Here is an 11,587-nt window from a genome sequence, read left to right as displayed (position 1 = left end):
TCGTCTCGTCCAGCCATTCTAGCATGCTATCGATCACCCTATCTCGAAAATCCATATCGGCGAGCTTGTAAACCAACAGATACGATTCTGTGAGCTTGCTCCATTCCTCGCGGTGTGATGGATGGAAAGGTCCAAAAGCTACCTCCTGACCACCGTCTTAGTATGGAGTCCTCTCGTGTGCAACCATTGCTGGTTCATGCTGAAGGCCTCGGATTGTGCATCCGGCAACGAAATATAGGTGGACATCTGATGGCGAATGCTCGCAAGGTACGGTGATCGATATCCTAAATTTTCATGGACGGTGAACTTCTTGTGATCATTCGGCTCACGACCAACACGAACGGCCAGAACTTTCGTACCGAAGCTGTTGACATCGAGTCAGTGTATTCTATATATTCTCCGAAATGTCTCCGCACATACTCAAAGGTTTGTGCATGAGAGGAACGCACGCCTACACGCTTGGCCGTTTTCGTGTTAGCTTGACCGAATAGAGGAGTCGCAGCTTGAAGGCGGAGGCGCAGGAGGCAGGGAAAGCCATCGAATCAGTCAACAAAGGTGTCTTCTCATTCCTTGTACTTCCCATCGTGGGAGCGTCTCGCTCTGCAACTCGTATAATACTAACGAAGCCACCCTCACAGGTGCCCGATACCACCTCCGCTCGCTCGAAGCCTCGCAGCCTCAAAAAGCACAAACAGAAAGAAAAAGAAGCGAACGAAGACGTGTCTGCCAGAGCCAGCAACAGAAGAGCTCAAAAACGCCAACTGGGTATCGTACAAGATAAGCCGTGCCATGCGTAACATTGACAGACATCCAAAGCCGAAGCAAGCCAAAACGCGAAACAAGAAAAAGGAATGGTAAATAGGCACAGCCTGACCGGCCGTGATGTATGCATATCATCGCTCATGCGCGTTCGTCCGTGTTGATCCCTCCTCGTCCACCACTAATAGAGTATGGGTCTCCAAACTCTTCAGAAAAAGCCACTACTCACGCTCTCCTTTGGCGTGGCCCAATCGTCCGGGCTTACCATATCGTCTCCATCGTCTGTCGAACTCTCACTGATCGCCCGCTCCCGCCCTCTCAGCTCGCTCGCTCGCGGCGTGCTCGCCTCGTTGCTCGCGATGATCGCGTCGGGGCTAGGCGTGGGGTAGCTGGGGCTTGCGGCGCTGACGAACTTGTGCACGAGGTTGTGCAGGTCCGCGAGGTCGCGTTGGAGCGTAGAAACCTGCGCTTCAAGGGCTTTGCGCGCGTAGCGCTCGTGCTGGAGGGAGGATTGGAGGGCGGCGAGCTGTGCGTGTATGTCGGCCACGCCTTCTTGAGCTGCGTTCGATACGGGCAGTTCGTTGACTGCGGAGAGCGGAGGATGGGCCGGCGAGCCTGGCGCGGGCTTCTCGTCTTCGTACTGTCGGAGGTGCAGTGTGTTGTGACTGCCCTTGCTGGAGTGGTGCGAGCCCTGGCGCTGGCTTGAGGCAGACGAACTTCTGTTGCGCGAGCGCCGGCCTTTGGGTGCGTTGTCGAGGATTATGGTTTGTCGGTTGCTGCGGCCAGACATGCGACGGACGGAGGCGTCGAGCGAGCGCATGTTCTCTTCGAGATGCTTCACGCGGTCTTCGATCGAGAGGCGGCGCTCCGGGTGTGCGCTCGGAGCTGCGGGTCCTTCCGCAGGTTGTTCCGAGTCATCGTCGTCGGAGAAGTCGCTGCGGAAGTTGCCGAAATTGAAGGCTTCGACGGGAAGTGGGACCTGCGAGGTGTCGTGGTCGTGGTCGTGCTGTGTAACTACAGTAGGAGCATGCACGGAAACCGCTTTCGTAACCATCTCACTTAACTCCGGGAGCTCTCCCTGCGCTTCGATGCTCCGAACAGTCTCTACGGTCTGGGCCGTGCGCGGTCGCGGAGTGTTCGTGCTGTACACGCTTCCGGAAGCGTAGCTGCTCCTCCAGTACCGTATTTCAGCGCTTCGCCGCCGCTCCACAGACGGCCTGCCCTTTGTCATCTCGCGCAAGTTGCCTGCACTTCGCGATCTACGCTTCTCTTGGACGCTTTGGGTGGATTGCCGCTCTCCAGGCGGGCTGGAAAGAGCAACGCCAATCTCAGGCGAGGGAATGTACTCCCCAGATAGCCTTTCTTCCCACGTGTCGAGTCGTTTCTCTGGTCCATTCAAGCTCTGGGTTTCCGAGATCCCGTGGACGTTGGGCAGAGTTGCTCTTCGGCGACTTAGGTTTGGCGTGGGCATTTCGAACCTGAGGTAGTCATGCGGTGGGCTGACTTCTTGGGGTGCGTTTACATTCATTGGAAACGGCAAGTGCTGGCCTAAAGGATTCATGGGCGTGGGCTCTTCAACATCTAGATCAGAGATCCGTCCACGGCGCATCGCTGGCTTCTTTTCCGAGGAGGCTCGGGTGATCGCAAAGTCCTACTAACGATTAGACTGCATCAAAAGTCATGGCAAAAGGAACATACACTAGCGCGTTGAGACTGCCGCTGGGTTTGCGATCGCTGCGGTAGCTGGCCCTCGTCCTCGTCCAATTCCTCCCTACTCTTGCGCCCAAACATTTTTCGAAATACATTTCGGAGACCGCTCTTGCGCTTCTTCCTGGTTGCCGCTCGTGTAGGCGTTTCCGGCGTGGGTGGAATTGGGCTGATTGGCATTGGCTCGGTGGCGCTTCTCCGGTGTCGCTCAGGCGTGGTCTGCATAGGGACGGACAACTGCTGAGGCGGCGAGCTACGAAATTTTTCTTGTTTTTCTGACTCGTCTTCTGGCGCGATGGGTGTCTGTGGGTAGAGTTCCCCCTGGAGAACGGGGGCAGCCGGTGGAGGGGCCAGAGGTGGTCCCGGGAAATGCTGGGTAGGGTGGGCCACGGGGATATCCTGCGGCAGCTTTGGAGACAGCGTTCCATGCTTCTCGAAGTCCTTCACCTCCTCGTCGCTCAGCGGCACGTCCTCGGTGATCGGTATGGGTCCAGAGATCTTAAGGTCGCCCCGCCGTATGGCCTCGGCCTTCCAGCTCGAGCGCCGCAAGGGGTTGCCGTCCACGCTCATGTTGGGCGTGATGGAGTCGTCGTGCGTGAGCATGTAAGCGAGGGTGTACTCTCGAGAGCAGAGCAATCAAGACCAAAACGCTGGCAAGGAAAGAGAAATCGCCAGGGGCAGCCTCAAGCTGTAGCTCGCTGAATAAGTTGCACAGTTCAGACTAGCATTCCATCACCCTAAACAGCTACGTATGGGCAACTAGACATTAGACGGAACTACGATTCCCAGCATAAAGCCGCGCCACGCTTCGAGAAAGGCCTCCGGTATGATAATGCACCCCAGCAACGACCCCACAGTCGAAAGCGGGCTGCGCAACAGCCACACTGAGGCTAAGATCGTAAAGTAATGAAGAAAGAGTGAGCTGTGCTGAGCGAGCGACGAAACTGTGAGCCGAGGGCGAGGAGAACGAGGGTGACGACGGCGGGAACAAAGTATAACTAAGTATCAAACGCAAGCGGCATGTGCAGGGGCGGCGGTGTGGAGGGGCGGGAAGTCATGCCGTTGCTACGGGTTGAGCATGGCGAATTGAGGGGAGTGGGCCGTGGGCTTTGAGCGCAGGGCGGGACCAGGAGGGAGGGGGCAAAGACTATAATAGCAGCAGGCTCGGGAACGGCTGGCAGACGACGTCAAGCAAGCAGATGCGTGGGAGCAGAGGTGGGAGCTGCTGCATGCATGTTGGAAAAGGGTCGACAGGCACGGGCAACGGCAAGGTTCAAGCTAGCGGGCTGCATGGGCGCCGCGGGAGACGGGCGCGTGCACGCGTTTCAGAGATGGATAGCGGACGTGGTGCGATGAGATGGGCATGGTGCAGACGGGGTGCGCTTCCTGGCGAGGCCTGGCGAAGCCGAGAGCGGTTCCGTGGCGGGCAGGGGCGCTGCTCTGGCGGTGCGGCGGACGAATCCAGCAGCGGTCGCCAGAGCATGCCGAGCGAGAGGTTGCACGTTGAGATGGCTGGACCCTGAGGTGCAGACCTGAGGGGCGACGCGGCGCCGCGTTCAAGCGCGTCGTTGCAGTCGATTGGCAGCGGCTAGCGTGCCTCTACTGCAGCCGCCTGGAGCGCGCAGCATCGCGCCTCGGGGCCTGCGACGTCGCTGGACGAGAGCAGCGGCCGCTGGAGTCTGCGACGGCTATGGACCATCGATAGACTTGGATGGGATGGCAACGTGGCTAGCCTCGACACGGGCCTCCAGTTGACATGGCGGTCCTCCGCTACCGTACGCGCCAGAGATGCCGCCGGCTGTAAGGGTCGTCTTTCTGGAGCAGGCCCGCGAGTCGACCGCCCGCTCGTTCGCCGTGGTGCCGTGGCTTGCAGCAAAGAAACTTCGGCGCCATCGGCCAGAGCAATGCTAAGATGGCGCGCAGGAGTAGCGGCTAGCACCTGCTATGCTAGAGCACGCCAGAGTATGCCATATATTGCGAGGGTATTGGACGTTTCGATATCTGGCAGCTGGCAATGCGCCGTTTGAGTGCGGGTGCGATGCCTGCAGCCAAATCACGCCGCATGCAGGTCAGCGCTGCCTCCTTACGGGCTGTACGCGCACCGATGCGTCGACAGAGCGCATTACATACTGCCGCAACCCCGATGGCGGATTCGGCGCTGCAGATTCATGAGCCTCAGGGCGCGCTGGGCTTTTCAGCTGTAGCATCTGCGCCCTCCACCACTCCTCATCCCGCACCTGGTTCGTCCACGTAGCTATCGCTGATGTTGGGGTACCGCAAGTCGGCATTCTCTTCCAGGAAGTCCATCCACGCCTTGAGAAATTTGCTGCCCCTGCCGTGCACACATGTCAGTTGAGTCAGGGCGGGGTCTGCGATACGTTGCACGAAGCGTGAGGGGTTGCAGCGCCGTGCCGTCGCGTGGAAAACAGACCATATCCTCGGGACGCTTCAGGTTGCGGCGACACAAAACAGCACGTACCTGCTAACAGTTTCTGAATCCCCAATAACGCAGAGATGCCTTTTCGGCCGCGTCATGGCCACTGCGAGCGCGTTAGCCTTCAGCGCTTGTGTAAGATCGTCTGCACGCGACGACATGCACGCGCGGAGCGGAGATTGTGCTTGTACGGTCTGTCTTACCATTCAGTCGTCTCTTTTCGCCCAGGAACCCAACTTCCCCGTCCGCATTGCTCCGGACCAAGCTCACAATCACAGCTTCCTTTTCGCGGCCCTGAAACCCGTCCACCGAGCCCAGCTCAATGCCCGGATATGCTTCCTTGAGCATTCCAGAAAGTAAGGCCACCTACAGACGGCATGTCGTCAGTCCAAGAATCAATGCGGGGTCACCGTGCGTTCAGGCACCAGATGTCATGCATAGTGATCGCCTTACCTGGGCATTGTATGGGGTAACGACCGCTATATCTTCAGCTCTAACCCCGGCTTCAGTGAGGTGGCGGACATGCAGCTTCACAAGTGCCGCTTCTCCCTCGTTGGACTTGCTGTCGCCGAGACTCATGCCTTTGCCGCCCTTCCTAATCTCTTCATCCTCGGTTTTCTCCGGGAAGTCGCCCCCTTGCGTGTCTAGAAACAATATAGGCTCGCGTGTATCGTCGGTATCCTCGACCTTGTAGGGGAGATCCTTGAGTAATCTGTGTTTGACCGCAGCGGCAGCGATGAGTTTGGAATCATATAGCTCCGCCGAAGGAAATTGCATAATGTTCTCATGCATGCGATATTGGGTAGTTAGCATCCGCTTGATAGAAGGACCGTGAAGGGCGAGTAGTCTGTCAAACAGTGTCGTTTCCAAAGTCATGTTGGAGGCCGCCGGCTTTACTGCATCGATCCTGGCATCGCCATTACTTACGAGAACGCGATCAGTATCATCCTTCTTGATTGTTTTCTTAGCAGCTTTAGCTTCCTTGGAATTGAGTGACTTGATGGTGGGCGGTAATTGAAGATGGTCGCCTGCCAACACCAGCTTGGATGCTTTGACCCACATCAGTGGAACCCAGCACTGCGCTTCCAGAGCCTGACTGGCCTCATCGACTATCACGACGTCAAACTCCTGACCTTTAAGATGGAAACCACCGGCTCCGTGCAAGGTAGCGAGTACGACCTTGCTGCCTCGAATCAGATTGTCGACGCACCCCCTCTCGCGCTCTCTGAATTCCTTTCGTAGCTCTTTCAAGTCTGTGTATATCTGCCGTCGCTCCTTCGCATTGCGAGTTTTACGGATGGATGCCTGCTTATCGTCCATCTCCTTCCGTATGTCTTGTACGAGAGCCGCAGCTTCGGAAGTGCGCGTGAGTACATCGAGGGAATGATTCAGCACGGAAGGCAGAAGACGCGCTGGATGACCTAGTCGTATCATTGACACTTTATGTGGGGCAAGTCGCTCAACGATGTTGTCTACGGATATGTTCGACGGGCCGCACACCAGAATACGAAGCTTTTGCTTGAGGAGCTGCAAGATCAGTTCTATGATTGTGTGTGTCTTTCCGGTCCCAGGAGGACCGTGAATCAGGGCGATCTCGCGAGATGCAAGAGCAAATCTGATAGCGTCTTGCTGGCTATCGTTCAGTGATGGGTCGTTCCATTGGAGCTTATGCAGAGGATTCGATGGATCGTTCAAATCTGACGGAACAGGCGATGGGGAGCCTTGCCCGAACAAGACGCGCATGAAGGGAGTGTAGTCCTGGTCGGAAAGCTTCTTCAGATTGCCCATTGTCTGGTTCATCCTCTTGTAGGTGATATCGTTGGCCAACTTAACAAGCCATAGTTTCCCGCCACTAGGAACATCGGCATCCTCCTTGTCGAGGATGATCTCGATGTTTTCTCGCTTTACATGAAGAACGACGCCCTCGACGCCTTTCTTAGCAAGATCTCGCTTCTCGGACTTCTTCGCGCTTCCCGCAGGCTGGTCCTGAACGGCGATGATATCACCGACCCTAATGCCATGCTCAGGAATGTCTGGTTTCTCGCCTTTGCCCACGACGGCAGGGTCGAGCCCGAGCTCGACGACTGTTTTACCGCCAAGGCCGGTACGTATAGAAGAAACATTAAGGTTCAGGATGGCCAGCCCTGCGCGAGACAGCGCCGTGGGCGTGTGAGATGACAAAAGGGCATTTGTTTCCGCTAGCTCGGCCTGGAGTTCTGCATCCAAAAGAGTAAGCTGCGTCGCCGCAAAAGTAGGGATATCTGTCGGTTTCGGCATGGTGTCGAAGTTGGTCGGCGAGGCCGGAATCTGAAAGTTGATATCGAATATTGGAGCTAAACTGATGGCGGGGCATGGGTGGGGTTTCAGTTTGCTCCCACGGTTTTGGTTTGGCAGCTGCGCCCAAGTCCCATCTCTAACTCGCACTGTGAAACTCACGGGCCGCAGACGATCGTTAACAGGGACAGGTTCGTGACTGATTGTGACTGGCCTGCAGTGCCGGCAGATCGTGACACGGTCGCTATATGGCGCGGCTTAAGGACATGCGGCGAGGACACGACTCCCGCCGAGCGCTGATTGGCCAATGGCCACGCGTCTATTGTGACGCGGTTGCGCTTCAAACAATATGCGTCACTACTCCTGCAGCTCCCATCCCCAAGTGCTCCCTTACGCTTCCTTTTTCACTCTCGTATCATCCCGCCCGGCTCCCCGATGCGCACCTCGCGTATAGCCCGAGACACGTCCAAAATCCTCGCCGCGACGACTCGTGGTCCTTCATTACGTCGCACGCGAGCCGCCACAAATACTCTAAACGCGGTCGAGGCTGGTGGTGTCGCAAAGGTCGGGACGCGCGAGTCAGAATCAGCTGTTCACGATGAAGCACCCCACTCCGACTCGGATTTGAGTTCTGTGCCGGACGATGCCTTGTCGGAAAGCAGCGATGCAATTGTGGGCCAGAAGAGAAAGAGGAGAGAGCCAGTTACCGTGAAGCAGGAGGTCAAGGAGGTGAGCATAACGGCCATCACGTCTCCGAAGAATGAGAGCAAGTCCAAGAAGGCGCGACGGGTGCCTGCTAAGAAGATCACCGGGAAGGATGGTATGGGCGATGTAATCTGAAAGCTACTCTGTTTACTGATGTTACACCTCAGGCATTGTCAAGGTCGAGCCTCCGCCTAGCTGGGAGGAGATTTACTCTCTGACTAGGGAGATGCGCAACGAGAATGTTGCTCCTGTAGACACAATGGGTTGCGAGAGCCTCGCAGACCGCACCGCCTCACCCCGAGATCAGAGATTCCAGACGCTCATCTCCTTGATGCTGTCTAGCCAGACAAAAGACACAGTGACAGCCGTGGCCATCAAGGGGATGCAGGAGAGGATGCCGGGTGGTTTTAACCTTGAATCTGTGATCGCCCTCGAACCACAGGCCCTAAATGCTTTCATCAACAAGGTGGGCTTCCACAACTTGAAGACGAAATACATCAAAAACGCCGCAGAGATATTGAGAGACAAGTTCAACTCAGATATACCAGACACCATCCAAGGGTTGACTTCGCTGCCCGGTGTCGGCCCAAAGATGGCCTACTTGTGTCTGAGTGCTGCATGGGGAAGGGACGAAGGGATTGGAGTCGACGTGCATGTGCACAGAATCACTAATCTGTGGGGTTGGCACAAGACAACGAAGCCTGAGGAAACCAGAGCAGCCTTGGAATCGTGGCTGCCTAAGGGGAAATGGCACGACATCAATAATCTACTGGTCGGCTTCGGGCAGACGATCTGCTTGCCGGTCGGTAAGAAATGCGGCGAATGTAAGCTCGCTGATCGAGGATTGTGTCCGTCCGCGGTCGTTGGGAAAAAGACAAGAGTCAAGAAAGAGAGTCTGCTCGTCAAGACCGAGGAAAATGACGCAAGCGCAACCTTAAGTGAGACCACAGTGGTGACTCACAAGACCGTCAAGGCCGAGGAGATCAAGGGTAGTGTGGTTGACATCGAGGATATTGGACGGCATGCGCGGTAGACACATCGATGGTCGGCATTCCCTCAGTTTATTTATTGCATTCACCCAAATGTGCAAAAGCCTACCTAGGACTGAAGAGCAAGTGATGGCATACCTCTTCATAGACAGACCAGACCAAGTTAGTCCTGGGGAAGGTAGGCACTAACAGAGCATGAAAATGGCCGCCCAGAACATTAGAGCCCAAGGCCGCTCTCGAACGCGTAGTACCTTTCCAATATTCCGTTGTCCATGCCGAGACTGCTTGCCTCCGACTTCCAATGCGGATTGCAGGCGTTGGCAAGTGCACGTGATTCACGCGGACGCTCCTTCCCTGTTCGCGAATTTCCGTGTCCAACTTCCGTAAAACACTTTCAACCCTCTGCCCGTGGCCTGAACAACTGCCTAGCCGGTGCGCGAGCCCTGTGCAGTGGTGCATCACATACTTTTCTGCTGCACACTACTTTATATAAACGCCTTGTCTCCGCGTGCCGCCCTTCTAATGCAACCCGGTTCCACGAAAGGCACTGCAAAGGCGGCAGCCAACTCTGGCGCTGACGGTCGAATATCCACTGCCATCGCGTCACAGTTCCCCCCAAGACCGCCCGTAGTGGCTCTTGGCTTTCTACTACAACAATTCCAGGCAGACGCGTAAAGTGGTTCCTTACGCTTAGTTCCCGTGATTTCAGTCTGGAATCATCTTCGCCTTCTGACACCGATCTTTAGAATGAATGCCGAGAGCGCAACCGACAATGTCTGGGCTGACGCTGGCCACGCTCCGCCCGGCAATATCGCTTCCCAGACCAAATCTTCCCATGTTCCCGTCGAACCTCCTAGGGTCCCCGTCAAGCCGACTGTGCACACTAAAAACGTCACCGACGATGAACAGCCGGTGGAGAAGAAGTCCAATTTGAGCACAAAGATCTACAAGGGGTGCAAGACTATAACAGTAAAAGCTTGGCGAGCGCACCACGCACTGCTTGTAGCCTTTGGCTTCGTCTGCTGGTTGGTACTGACTCTCCTCACAGTTCACAGCGCTGCCACTGGTGTCCGTGGTATCTTGATGCCATCGTATCGAACGACGATGCATCGACTCAACAACATCAAGTCCGAGCAGTCTCTCCTGCTAAGCAAGCTCGAAGACCTTCAAGATATCCATCTACAGAAGCGGTCCTTTGAGACACATCTTGAATGCCTCATCCGAGCCACGAATATAGCTCAGGACCACTACGATGACTTGCCGTTCCAGTCATACCCGCTCGTTGCTGAGTACACGACCCAATGGGCACAGTCAGAATGCGATAAAATCCTGTTCTCCCCAGTTCCCATTCCGCGAAGTGGCTGGCATTGGTTCTGGAAAGCTTTGGTTGACCAAGCAGGGGCCGCCTTCTTTCGCTGCAAAGATATGGTCGACGGTCTAATGAAGGCCAAGAAACAACGCCTCCAGAAGTCTTCCAGCAACGCGCAACAACTCACGCTCTCGCTACCATCAGGCTTTCGCCTGGGTTGTAATGAAGCGGAGTCCCTCTGCCACCTTTTGTTCTTGCCACTGCAGAGCCTTTCGACATCTGGCAGTCCATCCACCGAAGAGATGAACCTGATCGTCCTGGGACGCCGCCTTCTTCGGATCATCGACGTTTGCAAGCGCGTGAGAAAATTGATTGCTGTGGTGTGGTGGCTGGTCCCCTGGGTGAATTTGATGGTCCTTGCACTCCAGCTTATTATCTATGGGTAAGTGACTTTTCAGTCCATTAGCCTCTGGTTTGTGCTAATTGAGATGTGATAGAGCTGTGTCGCTCATCGATGAAATCCCGGATAAAAGCAAACAAGCCCTGAGGCTAAAGATATTCCGACGCTCACTTGCTTTCTACCTCTTCTAGGGTGTGCTGATGTCGACATATTTCTGGCATGAGCAGTTCGCTTACAAGGACAACTTCTCCCGGACTATCACGAGGACCGCGTATACGGTACATTTGGGTCCAATTTCGTGTTCTGGGCGCAGATTGCTGCGACATGGCGGGCTCGCGAGTTCTTCTCACACTGTTTTCCTTGGGCATTGAAGGACCTTCGTACAGCGTACTCCGAATCGCAAGAGATAACAATTCGAATAGTCCAAATGGAGTATGGCCGCGCATCAAAACTCGAAGACGCCAAAGCTACTTCGGGTCCTGGTAGAGAATTAGTCGACAAGCAGACTGTTGTGGTGGAGGAATATGGAGCTGTTGACGCTTCAACGTTTCCTAAACTCAGTATCTCCCCGGGATCTCCTTTCCCTGATGACATAAAGCTCATGCGTGAGCACCTGCATCGTCACCAGGCTTTACCAAGGCTCCAAACCCAACCGATCGAACCGCAAGGTGCCACATTTCTGAACTGCGCTGGCAGTGGATCCTCCGTCAGCCCAACCAGCGATTCAGGATGGTCAGTACTCACTCCTACCGAGGCCGAGGCTGTGATGTGCCAAAAGACGAACGATTTGCCCAACGAAAAAGATCTTGTGGACGATGCAGCCGAAGGCGGCAACGCGGTGGAGAAGGAGACAACTAAGGAAGGTACCGAGTACGATGACGATTAGTCGACCTTATGCTATTGCAGTGTCTGTGGAGCTGAGGACGAGAAAGGCAATTTTCTTTGCTGCGTCAACGCCGATTGTCCTCTTACCTGCTATCATCACTATTGTGCGAGCATCACCGAGACTG

The 11,587-nt window shown here is 55.5% G+C and overlaps 5 protein-coding genes across 5 annotated transcripts; 3 read left to right on the top strand and 2 right to left on the bottom strand.

Moving 5' to 3' along the window:
• Nucleotides 1-893: 893 nt before the first annotated feature.
• Nucleotides 894-3,036, bottom strand: CC84DRAFT_1184240 (uncharacterized protein; the record flags this gene model as incomplete). Its single annotated transcript, XM_018180734.1, has 3 exons — nt 894-956; nt 989-2,329; nt 2,458-3,036. The coding sequence occupies 3 exons, from the start codon at nt 3,034-3,036 to the stop codon at nt 894-896; spliced, it is 1,983 nt and encodes a 660-aa protein (XP_018040471.1).
• Nucleotides 3,037-4,453: 1,417 nt separating this feature from the next.
• On the bottom strand, nt 4,454-7,434 carry CC84DRAFT_1193670 (DNA-binding protein SMUBP-2). The gene is made up of 4 exons (XM_018181319.1): nt 5,354-7,434; nt 5,104-5,266; nt 4,946-5,006; nt 4,454-4,798 (listed from the first exon to the last, which is right to left on the bottom strand). Exons 1-4 carry the CDS (start codon nt 7,175-7,177, stop codon nt 4,693-4,695), a joined length of 2,154 nt encoding a protein of 717 aa, XP_018040470.1. The 5' UTR covers nt 7,178-7,434; the 3' UTR covers nt 4,454-4,692.
• A 108-nt stretch (nt 7,435-7,542) lies between these two features.
• Nucleotides 7,543-8,991, top strand: CC84DRAFT_1256000 (DNA repair protein-like protein Ntg1). Its single transcript, XM_018184587.1, has 2 exons — nt 7,543-7,994; nt 8,047-8,991. The coding sequence occupies exons 1-2, from the start codon at nt 7,610-7,612 to the stop codon at nt 8,910-8,912; spliced, it is 1,251 nt and encodes a 416-aa protein (XP_018040469.1). The 5' UTR covers nt 7,543-7,609; the 3' UTR covers nt 8,913-8,991.
• Nucleotides 8,992-9,615: 624 nt separating this feature from the next.
• On the top strand, nt 9,616-10,623 carry CC84DRAFT_1202642 (uncharacterized protein; the record flags this gene model as incomplete). Its single annotated transcript, XM_018181784.1, has 1 exon — nt 9,616-10,623. One exon carries the CDS (start codon nt 9,616-9,618, stop codon nt 10,621-10,623), a length of 1,008 nt encoding a protein of 335 aa, XP_018040468.1.
• A 381-nt stretch (nt 10,624-11,004) lies between these two features.
• Nucleotides 11,005-11,463, top strand: CC84DRAFT_1213464 (uncharacterized protein; the record flags this gene model as incomplete). Its single annotated transcript, XM_018182536.1, has 1 exon — nt 11,005-11,463. The coding sequence occupies one exon, from the start codon at nt 11,005-11,007 to the stop codon at nt 11,461-11,463; it is 459 nt and encodes a 152-aa protein (XP_018040467.1).
• Between the last annotated feature and the right edge of the window lie 124 nt (nt 11,464-11,587).

The sequence above is a fragment of the Paraphaeosphaeria sporulosa genome (assembly GCF_001642045.1).
Source record: "Paraphaeosphaeria sporulosa strain AP3s5-JAC2a unplaced genomic scaffold CC84scaffold_2, whole genome shotgun sequence".
Taxonomy (NCBI): Eukaryota; Fungi; Ascomycota; class Dothideomycetes; order Pleosporales; family Didymosphaeriaceae; genus Paraphaeosphaeria; species Paraphaeosphaeria sporulosa.
Note: the sequence above shows the minus strand (reverse complement) of the source record. Positions and strands in the feature narration are given on the sequence as shown.